This window comes from Hakea prostrata, chromosome 1, assembly GCF_041222555.1.
Source record: "Hakea prostrata isolate BN-2017 chromosome 1, UWA_Hpros_2, whole genome shotgun sequence".
Lineage (NCBI taxonomy): Eukaryota > Viridiplantae > Streptophyta > Magnoliopsida > Proteales > Proteaceae > Hakea > Hakea prostrata.
This window is the reverse complement of record NC_142600.1, coordinates 76282951-76299053: the sequence shown is the minus strand read 5'-3', so window position 1 is coordinate 76299053 and position 16103 is coordinate 76282951. Positions and strand designations below refer to the sequence as shown.

At 35.7% G+C, this 16103-nt stretch overlaps 2 protein-coding genes across 2 annotated transcripts; one reads left to right on the top strand and one right to left on the bottom strand.

The window, feature by feature from the left end:
* The first annotated feature begins 421 nt into the window (after window positions 1-421).
* PFC1 (Ribosomal RNA adenine dimethylase family protein) lies at window positions 422-11729 on the top strand. Its single transcript, XM_089142477.1, has 10 exons — window positions 422-867; window positions 1145-1294; window positions 1454-1513; window positions 3265-3363; window positions 4409-4504; window positions 5193-5277; window positions 6309-6361; window positions 9800-9883; window positions 10867-10977; window positions 11075-11729. Exons 1-10 carry the CDS (start codon window positions 622-624, stop codon window positions 11138-11140), a joined length of 1050 nt encoding a protein of 349 aa, XP_088998603.1. The 5' UTR covers window positions 422-621; the 3' UTR covers window positions 11141-11729.
* A 357-nt stretch (window positions 11730-12086) lies between these two features.
* LOC149030159 (AP2-like ethylene-responsive transcription factor SNZ) lies at window positions 12087-12872 on the bottom strand. The gene has a single exon (XM_089142478.1). It carries the CDS (start codon window positions 12617-12619, stop codon window positions 12092-12094), a length of 528 nt encoding a protein of 175 aa, XP_088998604.1. The 5' UTR covers window positions 12620-12872; the 3' UTR covers window positions 12087-12091.
* Between the last annotated feature and the right edge of the window lie 3231 nt (window positions 12873-16103).

The window sequence follows — 16103 nt, the reverse complement described above, 5'->3', positions numbered from 1 at the left end:
GCCCTAGCCCACCTTCCAGTTTGGGACGACAAATCGCATCCCAAGACACCTTATAGCTATCGTTTTCAGAATTTCCTTTCCAAAGAAAGGTAGCTATAATACTCTCAAGTTGTTTGATGATGCTGTTCGGGATGTAAAAGACATTCGCCCAATATGATATGATTCCTCCAAGTACAGATTGAATAAGAGCAAGGCGACTAGCAAATGATAGAGCTCGGTTCCTCCAACTCTGAATTCTGCCCTTCACCTTTTGGATGAGATTATTAAAGGTTGCCTGGTTAGGGGATTTAGCTTCAATTGGAACCTTTTGGAGGGCGGGTCTTTAACTACTTGACTAACCCATCATTGGCATTATGTCAAATTAGAAGTCTAGCACGTCCAAGTGTCCAACAATGATACCGAATTTCCTGATCATTTTCATTTATAGGCTTCAGAATTTGAAATAAAAAGAAAAAATCACCCCATACAGCGAATTATAAGAACAGAGAACCGGACGAGTTCGACGGAGTGCGACTCGGCGGTCTGAAGATCCGATCACCCTAAATATCGGCGTGGCCAGTTGCCAGACCCAATCCGAGTGTCTTATAACCGTTTCCGTGACGACACAGAAAGAAAAAAAAAATGTCTTTTCTCGTTCCACCCTTCCCGCCAGTTCCTGGGTTTTGGTCTTCAACGTCTAGAAGCGACGAAATAGTATCAGCTTCAAATGCAGTGGCAGCTCAGAGACGCCAAAGAAACATCAGAAGAAGAAGCTCACATGCTTATGTAGTGGCTAAAGATCGAAGCAGCAGAAACGGAGATGATTATCATGCAACTCTCAAAGCACTCAATTCTAGGGGTCGTACTCCGAGAAAATCTCTTGGCCAGGTACCACTAGCGTTTCTTCTCTCTGTAGCTGATTTGCATTCTATAATGTCGATGAAAATTATTTGGATAAGTGTTGAGGATGGCAGGGATTGCCAATAGTTCAGTTGGACCTTTTAGCAAACATATGATAGACGAGGGAAATGGGGATTCTAGGATTTTTTTAATGGTTACTGAGAAGGTGTTACAGAATTAGAAGAAGAAAAATGTTTGTGGAGATTGTTTTGAATCAATTATGTTCCCGCTATCATCTGAATGCTCTCGTCATGTGTGACTGCAGCATTACATGTTGAATTCCTCCATAAACGAACAGCTTGTCAGTGCTGCCAATGTTACTGATGGAGATGTGGTCCTAGAAATAGGACCTGGGACCGGTTCCTTGACCAGTGTTCTTCTTAACGCTGGTGCAACGGTTCTTGCAATTGAAAAGGTACTTTGGACTAATGAATCTGTTCTAATTTAGGGTGCTGAACATGCTCTATGTGACACGTTACCTGAATAAGATATCTCCTTCTCACATTGTTCATTCATTATTGCTTTGCTCATAGTTTTTTTTTTTTTTTTGTTTGACAATTTTTATGGAATGTAGGATCCACATATGGCAGCACACGTAAGAGAGAGGTTTGCATGTGTAGATCATCACTTCACGGTAATCTCCAACCTTTTTTTTTTTTTTTTTTTTTTCTGATGAAAAAAGAAAAAGAAAATATTTTTGAACGTTCTATTACTGTCTCAGTTGATGTTGAATTTTTATCTAAATGCTATTTCTTGATGATTTAAACAAACTAAGATGAATTACATTTCACTGTAAAACACTTTATGCTTTGCCTGGTTTCAATGGCAGAGTATTAGTGAGCCTATTGACTAGGGCTCGACAAAATCCTACAATAACATGCTATCCTTCTAATTATTGGATGGTACGTCTATGTCTATCCACCGGCCTGTTGTCATGTGAAATCCTTACAGAGTATGACTTTGAGTTCTACTCGTCCATTTTGTGCTTCATTACATGGAAGGTATCTTATCCTGGAATGAACTAATAAATCAACGTTGGTATGAGATCTCTGTTCAGCCATTTTTCAAGGTTTGACCCTTTTCAAAGAAACTGCATCCTTGTGTGTCATAGGTAATGCTAGATTTGGTGGACTGGGGCTGTCAAATCTATGATACAAATGATATTAGGATGTCAGTTGTCAATGCTTAAGTAATTGATTACATCAGTTTGCTAGTTGTTACTCTGTGATGACTTCTTGAGGTTTACAGTTTGTCACTGTGAGCTACTTGTTAAATAAAGAATTCTTAGCTTTGTAATTTTTTTTAAAACCTTTTATCTTTTATCTTCTTCTTCTTTCTTTTTTTCAATTTTTTAAGGAAAGATTCTGATGTAGATAAATTTTCTGGATTAAAACAGAGCAGTAAGAAGTTGGGAAGCAGGGCAGCAGCTGAAGCTGAACCAAAGTCCAAAAATTAGACCTATTTTATGAGGTGTCAAACTAGCCAGCTGGGCTGTGCCTGCTACTTAAAATCAACTAATTCTGAATGTTAGGATTTTAGAATTCTAATTCCCATGATTAGTTTTAATTTATTGTTGGATCGAAGCAATATTTAACAACTTACTAGATTTGGGGGGAACCTAACTATTTGGGGAGAATCTACCCTACTGATTTGATTTAATTCTGAATTTTCTAGTTTTCTGACCTCTCTCTCTCTCCAAACTAAAATTTTTTAATAGTTCCTAAACCACCCGATAGGTATCTCTCATCTTCTGTAGGGTGCCCATACAGCTTTACTCATTTCAGTAATTGAATACTAGAATTTGACCATCATCTGGGGAGGTTGATGTTATTGAGTTGATTTTAAGGAATCAAACTGAGGTCTATAGATCCTGTTATGAGATTAGGTCTGGTAAACTACTGCCAGCCTGGTCTTGCATTAAATAGGTATCAGAGCTTTGGTTTGGAGTACCAGTATCATATTGGAAGAGTGATTTAAGAGATGTGGTATATTGAATTGAAGAAGGCAAAGATACGATAAAGATATATGGAGTTGTCAAGAAACATAGAAATTGCTCAGGATATGCAAAATGTAATTTTGAAGCATAAAACATTATAAATAAGTAATGTGTAAGATATATCATGTAAGTTTTGCTGAAACTTCGTAAGCCTTTAGAGTCAATGGGCCAAAACCAAAATATTTTGGCAAAATTCGACTGAAACAATCAAAATTTCGAACCATGCCTGCTACAACTGCTGCTCTCTCTACTATCTCTGAAAAATATGTTAAGGATATGTGATGCTCAAATTCAACCTAGATGTGTACACATTGAATCCAATGCATTGTTCAAGTTCTTCTTGCCAATAAATTGGGGAAAAAATTTCACATCTACAATGGGTTGTGTAGGTCTTGGAGGAGGACTTCACAAAATGTCACATTGGCATCCATATGCAGTCATTGTTGGGAAGTGAGAAGTTGCTGAAGACAAATTCAAGATATGCAAAAGTAAAATCTTCGTCCATAACATATGTGTTGGTTGACAATTATATTCTGTCTGGATGATGAATCTATTCATGCATCTCAAACTATGAGCTAAAGCAAGAATATGCATACTTTCTTGACTGAGAAAACCTCTATGTAAGTACTTGGTCGGTACTTAGAAGTTTAACATAATATGATTCCATAAATAAGATATGTGCTTAAAATGGTACTATTCTTTTTCATTTTTATTTTTACTGCAATATGGAAGTGAAATGCATAAAACTGTTATTGTGTAAAATTTCAGTTAGTTTAACTATATCATATGTTCCTTAGCTTGGCTTCATGAAGTTTTGTCATTGGACCATGGTATTCATGTTGATCTTCTATGGATTTATTATTCTTTTCTTGTTGTGTAAACTTGCTTTTCCCCCCTGGTTTGGGGGTGTTTAGTTGGAAGTTCAAAGAATGTGAAGAACAAAGAATATGGATTAAGGAGGTTAAAGAATATAAAAAGAAAAAGGTAGAAGAGTAGATGGTGGAATGTTATGTTTCAGAGTTATCTTTACCTTCCTGCCACACCTATAATACTTCACTAGTGGGATAAAATGATTTAAATTACCTCCCTAGGGAGTAAAAGACAAAGGACAGTAATTACAATATAAGGCAACCAGACAATGAGCTAGTTCCTAAATACCCTTATTAAATGAACTCTTACATGCTTTTCTTCCTTTGCTTTATCTCATGCCCTTTCCTGTGGCCTATTCTATTAATGTTGATATTCTTTTTTGTTTCCCCTTTTTTTTTCTTGTTAATTTTTTTACTTTTTTTTCTTCTGGTATATTCCTTTTTGTTGGTTGAGGTGTGGAGGGGGTTGGGGTGTTTCTTCCTTTATCACCCTCTCTATTGCCCATCTATTCTTAGTTTTTTTCTTATTTTGCAGGGAAATTAATTTTATATATGACAGTAACAGTGTCAGTACTAGGAGTAGTAAATAGTAATTATAACATCTATATTTTTATTTACTCTGGACTATATCTAACTTAAAATAACGTATTTCACATGTTTGCAGGTAGTATCCAATATACCTTTCAATATAAGTACTGAAGTGGTGAAGCAACTTCTTCCGCTGGGTGACATTTTTTCAGAAGTTGTCCTTTTACTCCAGGTTGGCATAACCTTCTCAATGTTTATAATCCTTGTGTGGCTACAATGCACATATTTTGTTTCTTTGTCGGCCCTGAATTGGTTTCATGTAATGCCAATCACTCATTCACTTCTCCAATTCTACTGATCCAATTCAAAACTGAAGTCTACTTCAAGATGTGATTCCAACATACTACTGTGTGTTAGGCTGTGGTCTAACGCTTTTCGTTTTCTTACATGGCTTTTTATGAACTATGTGGCAAATTTATAGAGTAAAAAAAACCCAAAAAGATTGGATATATAAGCAAGCTCGCAATACAATGGTAGTTCATACACTTTTTCTTCCCCCCCCCCCCCCCCATTTCTTCACTATTTTGTTGCTAGAATTCCTCCATTGGCATGGCCTTTTATTACAAAACCACACCAACCTTAAATGGCAGAAGCATTTAAGTATGCATTATGATCGAATTACCTAATCCTTGCATTTCTCAGTCATCCATGTTGGGTATCTCCTTTCACTGTTCTTTTAAGTGCAGTTCTAGTTTCTTTGTCTCGCCATGAGAAGATTCAAGAAAATTGAATGTGTTTCTCACTTTGGAAAGCTTTTATTTTTTTGAGTGACTATTTTTAGATGATATAAAAAACATATTGCCTTCCAACTCACATGCAAATGTGTTTTTTCATTGTATTTAATTGGTCAATCATTTCAGGATGAAACAGCTTTACGCTTGGTGGATGCATCTTTGCGAACATCTGAGTATCGACCCATCAATATTTTCATGAACTTTTACTCAGGTGTGGGATTTGCTATAAAACATAAATCACCCCTGGGATATGTATCTCTTCTTCTCTCCTGCAAACCCCCCCCCCCCCCCAAAAAAAAAAAAAAAAAAAAAAAAAAAAAAAAAAAAAAAGAAAAAAGAGAGGGAGAGAGATAAAGAGAGATAAAGAGAGAGAAAGAAAAGAAAAGAATGAAATGTTGTTTCCTTTTTTGTTTAAACGTGGAAAAGAAAAAGAAAGAGTTCCCTAGACTAGTTTTTCTAAAAACCTTGTGCGTTCAGAAGTTTAGTGATATTGTGACAGTACCATTACTGTTTAAAACTTATCCCTTTTCAGAGTATGAGTGGTAGAATTTCATACCGTTGGGCTCATTCTTTTCATGAAGGGTTTATCATCTTTATTAACACAAAGCAGGTGGGACTTTGAAGACACTAATATGATGAGGAACAAGATGGAAACTTGTTAAGAATTTAGATACAAGGTGAATTTAAAGGAAAGCAACATTCTTATAAGAAAATCAAGAGGTGCAATATATGGGCATATGGGGTTTGTCTACCTCTAGCTCTGGAGTCTGGAGTAAAGCAAAAGCTTGTCTTATTCCTTTTCGACTGCTTACCTACTTATATGGCTGTTTCAGGCCATCTAGTTCCTAGTCGTCATGAGCTCACAGCCTCTAGGTGAACCAAAGTGGCGAGGGGCTTAAAAAACAAGGCCCGCAATTTCACAAACGAAGTGGGAGAAAAGTGCCTCTACCCCTAGGCAACACCTTGACAACTCTGTTCTACTTATTATGATTAATTATTATATGGGTATTAAGCTCTTATTAATCTTGTAAGCTCAGTCAAATGACTAAATAAGTCTACATATTTATTTATTTCTAAAAATTCCTTATCATGGAGATTCGTAAGAAATAGTCAAGCTATTCCTTTTTTTAATATTCGTAGCTGGTACTATACACAGTTTTTTTTTCTTCCTTTTTTCTTTCTTCTCTCTCTTCTTGATTAGCCTTTTTCTCATAATTTTTAATTTCTTTCTATGATTTCCAGATCCTGAATATAAATTTAAGGTCCTGAGGTCAAATTTTTTCCCTCAGCCCAATGTAAGTACTTCCTTTGTTCACGCCCAACCCCCATTTCTGCACTATCACTTGTCTCCTTGGCTATGTTAGATATTTCCCATCTGCCTAGTTAAGTACATAGGACTACATATTACTTTCAAATATGCACATTTTTAGTTTTTCACAACGATTCACTAATATTTAGTCTGTGATTGAAAAATAATAATATTGAAGAGAAATGTAGTGGTTCCCTGTCCAGTTAATGAGTATATGGACACAATAGAACTCTCTATACACTAATTTGATGATTCCTCAATGACCAAGCTCCATGGTGATGCATAACTGACTTCTTTGGGAAGTTGGACAAACAGTTGGCTGAAAGCAGTAATTCAATAGCTGTAGTAAAATGAACACATCTTTTTTGTTTGGGAGAATAAAGAACCACATCTTCACTCATTTTGCCTTGTATCTGTGCAATGCTTAATCTCAGAACCGAAAGATCAAACACAACCCTGATACAGAGCTAGTAAGTAGGTTTTGACTATTAACAATTTAACTTAGAGGTTAGTTTCCTGTTTAATATGCGTCAAACATGTTTGAATTTATCTACGGGATGCAGTCAGAATTCTAGAAATGATGATGGAATTTAAGATCTTAGCATGGCATTAAAGCATCAATGATTGAGGTGGATAAGATACAATACCTGTTATAGATACCGAGGAAGATCTATTGTTCTGTTCTTGTAAACAATTTCAAAATCTGTAACTAGTAGCATGTAAAGAGGAGAAAGAAGAAAGAGATTGATAGAACAATGTGAGAAAAGGGTTATGTGGTATAATATGTGTCTTTTCTACCACACCAGTCTATACATCTATTTATAGTAAATCAAAGGAAAATTACAAAAGGAACATAACTCATAACTCATAACTCTTACTTAATTAAGCCTAAAGCTTAATAGGAAACTCAGTTAGACTAGGACACTAATAAGTAAAGACCTAAACTGATAAGCAGACCACGATAGGGAGACTCTCCCTATCATGTTACATATATAATATTTTCATATATCTAACACTCCCACGCAAGCTGGAGCATACACAAATCAAAAGAAAGCTCCAAGTTGGACAAACAAGAACAAATTTGAGTATAGCACCAATCTTGAATCTGTAGTAGTCAGATAGCAACAAACTCAACGTAACACTCCAATCAATTGTCATAAATCCTTGTCTTCCCAAGAAAGACAATACAATGCAACACCCAATGCTGTCATCAAACACCCTTCCCAGCAAAGGCAATCAAATGCAGCTTCCAATCATAACATAAAAGTCTGTTGAATATAGCATCCAATGGCTGCATAAAAATTCAAAAAAGTGCAGATCCAGTGACTGCACAAAACTCCTGTAAAAATGCAACTCCAACAAGGAGGAGGCTCACTCAAGAGTCCTCAACAACGATACTCTGAGAATGGTTAACTGCTGAATCCATAGGATTCTTGCAATAGACATCTTTAGACAGTAGAAAACCAGAGAAGAATGGAGGAAGAAGATTGGAGAAGAAGAAATACCCCAAGGAGGCTTTCATGTTTTCAAACAAAAAGCAAAACCAAAGGAAATTTTCAAACCAGCTCGAGACCTTCCAAATCGTAGAGCTTGCAGCCTATTATACCCTCACATTCCACAATCAACTCAATTAGAATCAATTCCAACAAGAAGCAGCAAGAAACAAGTTGCTCAAAATATATATGTGTATATATATATATATATATATATATATATATTGTTATTTTTATTTTTTTCCTTCACTAAACATTAGAATCAAGTAACAAAGAATTTCTTTGACCTTTCTCTGATACAAATATAAGCAATCACTACCAAGTACCAACAACTTTTAAACTAAACATATGCAAATTTCCCCATCTAGTCTTCATGGGAACCCTATGTCATCTTCTTCTATGAATTAGGGTTTCATCCTTCAAGCTAAAAACCTAGAACAACTTTCAGAACAGTTTTTATGGAGAGAACCAGGCATTGGTTATTGCTCTGATACGATGTAAACAATCCCATAATCTGTAACTAGACCTATAAATGGATAGCCGAAATCCGCCTCCGAATTCGCATTCGTATTCGTTTAAGGGTATCCGTATCCAAAATTTTTCTTATCGGAAAATATTTGTATCTGTCCGCTAAGTAACCGGATTCGGATTTGGATAACTGCTTATCGGATCAGATAATATCCGGATAATAATTTTTCCGGATAGAGCTAAGTATTCAACATTTTTTTCTTCTTCTGAAAATGGATGATAATCGGATTCAAATACCAGTAATCGGTAATCGGAAATTATCCTATTAAAATAAAGTATTAAACATTTTTTTTAAAAATACAGAGGCTAATAATCGGATAGTCTATCGGATCGGATAATTATCGGATATCCGATAAAGTTTCGGATTCGAATTCGGATGCCTTCTCTAAATCTCTACCGGATTCGGTTCGGATTCGGATATCGGTTTTGCTAATCGGTTTCGGGTTCGGATACTGGTGTATCCGAGCTGAATCCAATCCGTTTACAGGTCTATCTGTAACCAGTACTAGGTAAAGGAAAGAGAGAAGAAAGAGAGATTAATACAATAATGGGAGATAATGGTTATATGGAAGAATGTATGTTGATTCTACTTTACCAGCTAACACATCTATTTATAATAACTTAAAAGGAAATTACGAAGGACCATAACTCATAACTCTAACCTTGTTTAGCATAAAGCTTTATAGGGAATTTACTTAGATTACAACACTACAAATTAAATAACTAAACCAATAAGCAGATCACAATAGGGGAACTCTCTCAATTGTGTTCCATGTATACATATCTCTAACATTTCTGAAGAGAGTAAAGTTTAATTTGGAATTCTTGGGTAGAAGATATGCATCAGCATTACCAATGCTGGGTAAGTGTTTAAGGGAACTCTTAGTGCAGTCAATATAGGCACTGGTGCTTAAATTTATGCTCTATCACTTTGAGTTCTAACCTCACTTTGATTGGCAGTAGCTGAAGGGAAGCCAAATATATTGCTGTTCTTAAGCTCAAGGGTGATCTCTTTCACCTAATTTCAGATTTTCAGTAATCAGTTACCAACACCCCCTCCCCCAAAACCCCAAAAACAAACCCCACAAAAAGGGGAACAGCAAGCATCCTGGCCCCACCTCTCCTCCACCCCCAAACACCCCCTCCCCCAACAACCTAAGTAAAAAACAAAGTTTAGCAAGAAGAGTTTCCTTGGAATAATAGGTGATGGATTCTTGAAAGCTTCTTTGCCAGACGGTTTTATGGTGATGCTAGTGAAAGCTAGTAACTAACAATCAATCTCAACAATCTTTATAAATATACTAGAAAATTGACTTATTTATGCATGTTTAATTGAATCTTGTAAAATTTAGGTTTGTTGATGAATGAACATATACCTTGATTGCTATTTGTTACATTTCCAGGTTGATGCAGCTGTTGTTAGGTTTAAGCTCAAGCAAGCTGCAGACTATCCTCCAGTTGCCTCGACTAAAAGCTTCTTTTCGATGGTTGTTCCTGACTTTAATTTATTTGCTCTTTCTTTTTTTTTCTTTTTTTTTTTTTTTTTGGGGGGGGGGGGAGGGAGGGAGAGTGGTGTTAAGCCTTCCTTTTCTATTTGGCCAGATCTCTATATTTCATTAACATAGTCATAATCTTGATTAAATTAGTGAAATTGCTTCAAAATGATGTGTGGGTTTAAATTTTTGGCAGGGCCTCTATGGAAACCTCCGATAAGTTGTTTGGGTACTGAAAACAACATATGAACAGACTTAATGTAGCTAAATTGAGAATTTTGAGATGGGTGAGTGGTAAAACTCAAAAAGATAAAACACAAAATGAAAAAAAATTAGAGCTAAACTTAGTAGTAACTCCCATGCATTGTAATCAGAGAAAGTTGCCTAAGGTGGTATGAATGCATGCAACAGAGGCCTCTGATATTCCTGTTTGCAGGGGTTGTGTGATTCAACTCATACGAGCTAAGAGAGCCAGGAGTGGATTTTAAATGACTATGGAGAAGTGGTCAGGAAAGATATCGTAGCTTAGGATTTCTAACAGTATGGCTTTGAAGAGAGCTAATTGGTGAATACAGATCTGTATAGCCACCCCCATTTAGTAGGGATATGGTTGAGTTTAGTTGGCATACCATGTGGTGTTGATGCCTGTACTTGTTTTCTGTGGAAAAAGAGTCCCAGGCATTCCATATTTCTGTTGAAAATAATTTCTCGTCAGTTAGTCAATGTGGTCAGACTTAATGGAATTTTTATCAGACTTGACATGGGTTACTATGCAGTATGGTGGAAACTAGAAATTGACTTCTCCATGATGGTGTCATTGAGTTACTTTTAAACCATCCATCTCTTGAAATAGTAAGCCTCAAAGTTAGGTTTCTGTGCAGTTAGATTTTACTTGGAAGTTGAACCTTTGAAGAACCTTTCTTGTGGGACTACAACATGCTTCGTTATAACATGTTATCCAACACTAATTCATATAGGTCAATTCTGCATTCAATGGTAAGCGTAAGATGCTAAGGAGATCACTTCAGCACCTCTGCACACCTAATGAGATTGAAGAAGCACTTGGAAGTGTTGGTCTTCCAGCTACTGTAAGCATGCTGACATCATACATGTTCACTGCCTTCAAATAATCTATTATTCTCATAATTTGCATTTGACATTTTGGTTGTATATTTTTACATGTAGTCAAGACCAGAGGAGCTCACACTGGAAGACTTTGTAAAGTTGCATAACCTGATTGTGAAAGGCTAGTGTTTCAGGCTTCCATTAAAGGACCAGTTCATCTGGCACCCTAAGGTTGGCATGTATGCCTTAGCTTCCAACAATTTGATTTGGAGGAAGATTGCAATAGTGAAGGAGGAAGATTATGGAGTTACTTGATTTCCCTGGTCATCTCCTCTCATGTGGTACATCTGACTGACTGACTGTGAAGGCTAAAGTTCTACCCAAGTACATTTTGATGGGTTTGTTCAGGAAGAATATCTGATGCCGAAGTGACGGAACAACTACATCTTGTGAGGGTCGCTGTGATTAATATCACCTGAAAGGTACTGTTCCTGAAATTTAAGTTCTTGGGTTGGGTTGAGGCACGGTTGCTACTCCAGTAGATTTTATAGCTTCATTATAACTTGTTAAATCTGCAGCGGTTCAAGGTCTACTGGCTGGTTTCCCTGTTCAAAGTAAATAATGTTCACCCACCCCTTTTAGAATAAGCACAGAATAAGAGGGTAGCATTAGAGGACAAAGATGTGCTTTGTTCTCACTTGAGTGGAATGGTTTCATCTTGGATTTGCAATTTAAGTGCATTGTTCTTCATGGACATCGAAATCATTTCTAATCTATCACAGAATATGATTGAATGCCATACATGGTTAGGATTTGTTTTTGTGCAAAGCCTAATGTAGCATTTTGATTATCAGAATGAAAAACAGGAAGAATATATAAGTAACTCTATTTCTATATATCTATTTGTAACTAAAACAGCTTTACAGAAAGTAAAATATCCCAGTTGTCTCCTGCTGATTAACACAAAAGCTAAAACCTAATGCAAGGAAAAATGAAATTCCGCATCCACTGCATCAGAATTTGCAATCAAGAATTTCAAATAGCGATGAGGGGGCTGTTGTGTTTTCATCATTGGGCTCTGCCATTGACTTGACGCCGCTGCTTCTGCAAGTCTCAACCTTAAATCTGCTCTTCATATCAGCCATGGAACTGGAAGACAAGATCCAGAGATCGCAGACGACTCTCTCGCGGATCAAACGATGGTCCCGTCCAAGTGGAACCGTTTTCGTTATCATTGCACGCGTGTTGATCAGCTGCGGCGACGGAAGAAGGCGAGAGACGACGCTTGCGGCGCTTGTTCCGAAGGGCAAAGTTCCTCATTTTCTCCTCCACTGTGTTGACGGTCATTGAGTTATCTTCCACTTCCACTTCCCCATCCGTTGGTTCTGCTGCTGCTTCTTTTACTACTTCATCTTCTCCTACCTGCATCGGCTCGTCCTCTGCAATAGCCGAAGAGACAGAATTGTCGCCGGTTAATAGAGGCTGAGCTGAGTGGAAGCGAGCAAGGAAAGCAGCAAGATGATGGTGCGCGATCTGAAAGGAGGAGCAGACTTGGAGAACCTGAGATTGATCAGTAGTGGATGGGAGCTGCTTCGCCATTAGGGTTGCGTTCTCCAGTGCTGCAACCAGCTCCATCAATTGCTGAGCCTCTGGTACTGATTCCATTAGAGCTCTCTCTTAATTTCGCTCTCCGCTGTTCCTCGTGAACTTAGATTTTCAGCTGCTCCGGGAACTTAGATTTTCATATCATCGATTTCTTTGTAGATGTGTTCCAACAACCCATCAAATGGTTGAAATTCATTTATAAGGAAATGGTTCATCGTCATAAATAGACACATAGGCACAGAAATAGACACGATATTGGTCCATGTGCTCTCCTTTGTAAGATTAAATCTAACCAAATGACATGGTCGATAAAAACACCAAAAAAATAATAATAATACAAAATGATGAAACCTGCTTTATTTATGATCCATTCGAAATAGCAAAATCTTTTCTTTAGTCTCTATTAAATGTTTTTATGTGCAGAAAACAATGTGATTCATTAGGGTTCAGAAGATGATTTAACATACTTTATATAAGTTTCAAATCTTTTCTTTATTCTACCAAAAAAAAAAAAAAATCTTTCCTTTAGTCTCTACGAAGAGCTTTTATGTGCAGAGAATAACATGATACATTAGAGTTTAGAAGATGGATCTAATATCCTTTATATAGCATAACTTATTAGATTATCCATCAACTCTAACAGTCTCTATTAGTTCACACTAATCAATCCATATGAGACTTTTAGTAATCATATATTACTAATATCAGACAAAAAAAGAAAAATCAAATCATAATATAAATAAAATTCATCTTATGTGAAATACTTTATTAATATTCTAACATCTTCCTACTTGGACTATATTGATTGTGATACAGTAAAACATCTTTTACTTAGATTTAGCTTTTCTCCGATGACATTCTTTCATGTGGCAAAATCAGGCACGGAGGGCACGGATAGAAATCTAATCAATAGTAACCTAGAGCTAGAAGGCTAGTATTAGATTTTTTCATTTTCGCATCGAGGGTATCTCTACACAAGTGTGTCACGTCAATGGTAGTGAGTGGTGTAGAGCCTAGTGACTACGGAAGAACGGCGATACCTCTTGTGTGACTGTGTCCTTCCTCCGACCCAGCAGCATCATTTTCATTTTCAGATATTTTATTGATAAACCTACCCATTACAAAATAGAATCTTTGCTTGTTTGCAAATGTGGGCTGAAAAAAAAAAGGGTAGGAAAAATATATATGCGGGCCTCATATGTAATGGGGTGGAAGAAAATAAAATGAAAGAAGGAATTTTGTAGAGAAGTGTTAAATGTGAGTCTTATTTTATTATTTTCTACATTTTTTTACAAAATTTCACCTTGATGGGATTTTGAAAAGGCATGGGAGTAAGAAAGTTAGCATGCCATCCCAGCAAACAAGTTTATTTAATTTAAGAAAGTTTGTATGCCAATTTTCCCACCCCAATAAATCAAACAAGCTACATTTTGGAATTTCAAGAAAAAATTGTTTCCCCCCGCCTTTTTTTCTCAACTCACCTTTATTTCAACAAACAAACAAACGGTGCCAAGTGAATTTGTTCCACTCCACATAGAAGTCAATTGATATCCACTAGGACTCATCCATGTAAAGTCCATCTAAATTTTATGAGGACCATCTATTTCTCTGTGGATCAACGATGCATGTCTATCAATCACATCTAAAGATTCAGATTAAATTAAAAAATGTATATTTTTTAATCTTCTAAATTTTACTTCAATCTTTGGATGTAATAAATAGACATGTATCCTTCATCTGATAAAGTTAATTACCAAAAAAAAAAAAAAAAGATAAAGTTCCAGAGTCCATCTCAATTCTATTGCTTGTATATTATATCATTGTATCATTTGAAATGATAAACCGAGCAATACGGTTAGAGAAACTATTGGAGGGTTACTCGATTGGTAAGACCAATACCTTATTGAATGCTGTCTTTGGCATAATTTATATTTATATTTATGACGTATTCATAAATAATTGATTATGATAACAGGTAATGAATTGTTATATTTGGTTATTAATAGATATAATATTATATAATGAAAAATAGGTTACTTATCACTGTATCACCTTATCCATTATATATATATAAACCCTCTTTTTATTATTATCACCAAAGCCATTATAAAGTCTTCTTTTTCTTAATATTGAAAGGTTACTCAATTGATAATGACTAATACCTCTTAGTGAAGAAGTTACGACACTCTCTTTGGTTTTAATAATAGTCTCACTCTCTAATATAAAGGTATTAGATTTTTTTATTTTATTTTTATTTTTTATTTTAAATTATAAAGTATAAATGTGATGGAGAAGGAACAAGGAACTCAACTATAATGTTGACAATATTAATAGTGGAAACAAATTACTTTTTCTCCTTCTTGAGCTAACCTGTTAGGAATCAAACAAATAAAGATTTTTGCAAACAATTTATTGAAAAGAATGTGAATAATATATTTTGCTCGCAACTTGATTGCAAATTATGTTACAAATACATCCACAAACATATCTATAAACATGTCCACAAAACCACAAACACATGCATAAAGGAATTTTAATGTGGAAAACCTCTCCAATGTAAAGAAAAAAACCACGTGACTAGTCCCTAAAAAAAACCCACTAATCACTAAAATTGAGAATACAAAGATCTTTTTTAATTAAAACTAGAGGTAAACATCAATAATTGTTAACATTCATCAAGAACAACATAAATGTATGAACTCCAATGTGAATGAAATCAAGAAGTTTCACATAGATCTCACCAAAACAGACACACAAAGACGTATAAATAACACTGACTTCGCATAGCCTAGGTTCACAATTCCACCATTGGATTTACAGAAACAAAAAGTCACAAACCTCCAATCTAAATTTCAACTCGATCGGACACCGGATGACTACTTGATGAAGGATTTGATCGAAAATGGGTAGGACACACTCAAAAAGGGATCTGCACTCTTTCTTCTCTATGTTAGGTTTTTTTCCTTTCACTGTTTTCTTCCACAACAAACAAGCAATTAGTCCTCCTTTAAACTTCTAAGAAAAAGATTAAAATGTGTTTCTATAAAGCATATGGCCATATGGGCTAATTCAAGTAATGGACCATACTCCATGTATTCTCATCCCTTAGGACATGATCCTTGCAACTAATTTGATGACAGCAAAAATAAATTCATAGTACAATATGATCAGAGACAATATATATCTAATGAAAACTAGTAGCTATACCTATATATGTAATATTTTCTTTTTTTTTTTTTTTGAACAAATGATTTTGTATATATATTGGGATGAGGGTACTTGCAGACAGGTGAAAGAAACAAAGAAAATTATATTAAAAATCATATGCCTTACTTAAGACACGACACAGTCAACTTAGATAAGCTACATTTTCAAAACTTGAGTTAAAGGCAACTCAGTAGAAGAATAAAAACATTTTATATACCGGGATGAGGATGAGAATATAGATACTACCAAATAGGCGCAAACCCATATAAATACTGCCAAATGGGTGCAAACCCAAGACCTTCCTGGGGAGGTTGGGCTTTAACCGCTTTACTAACCC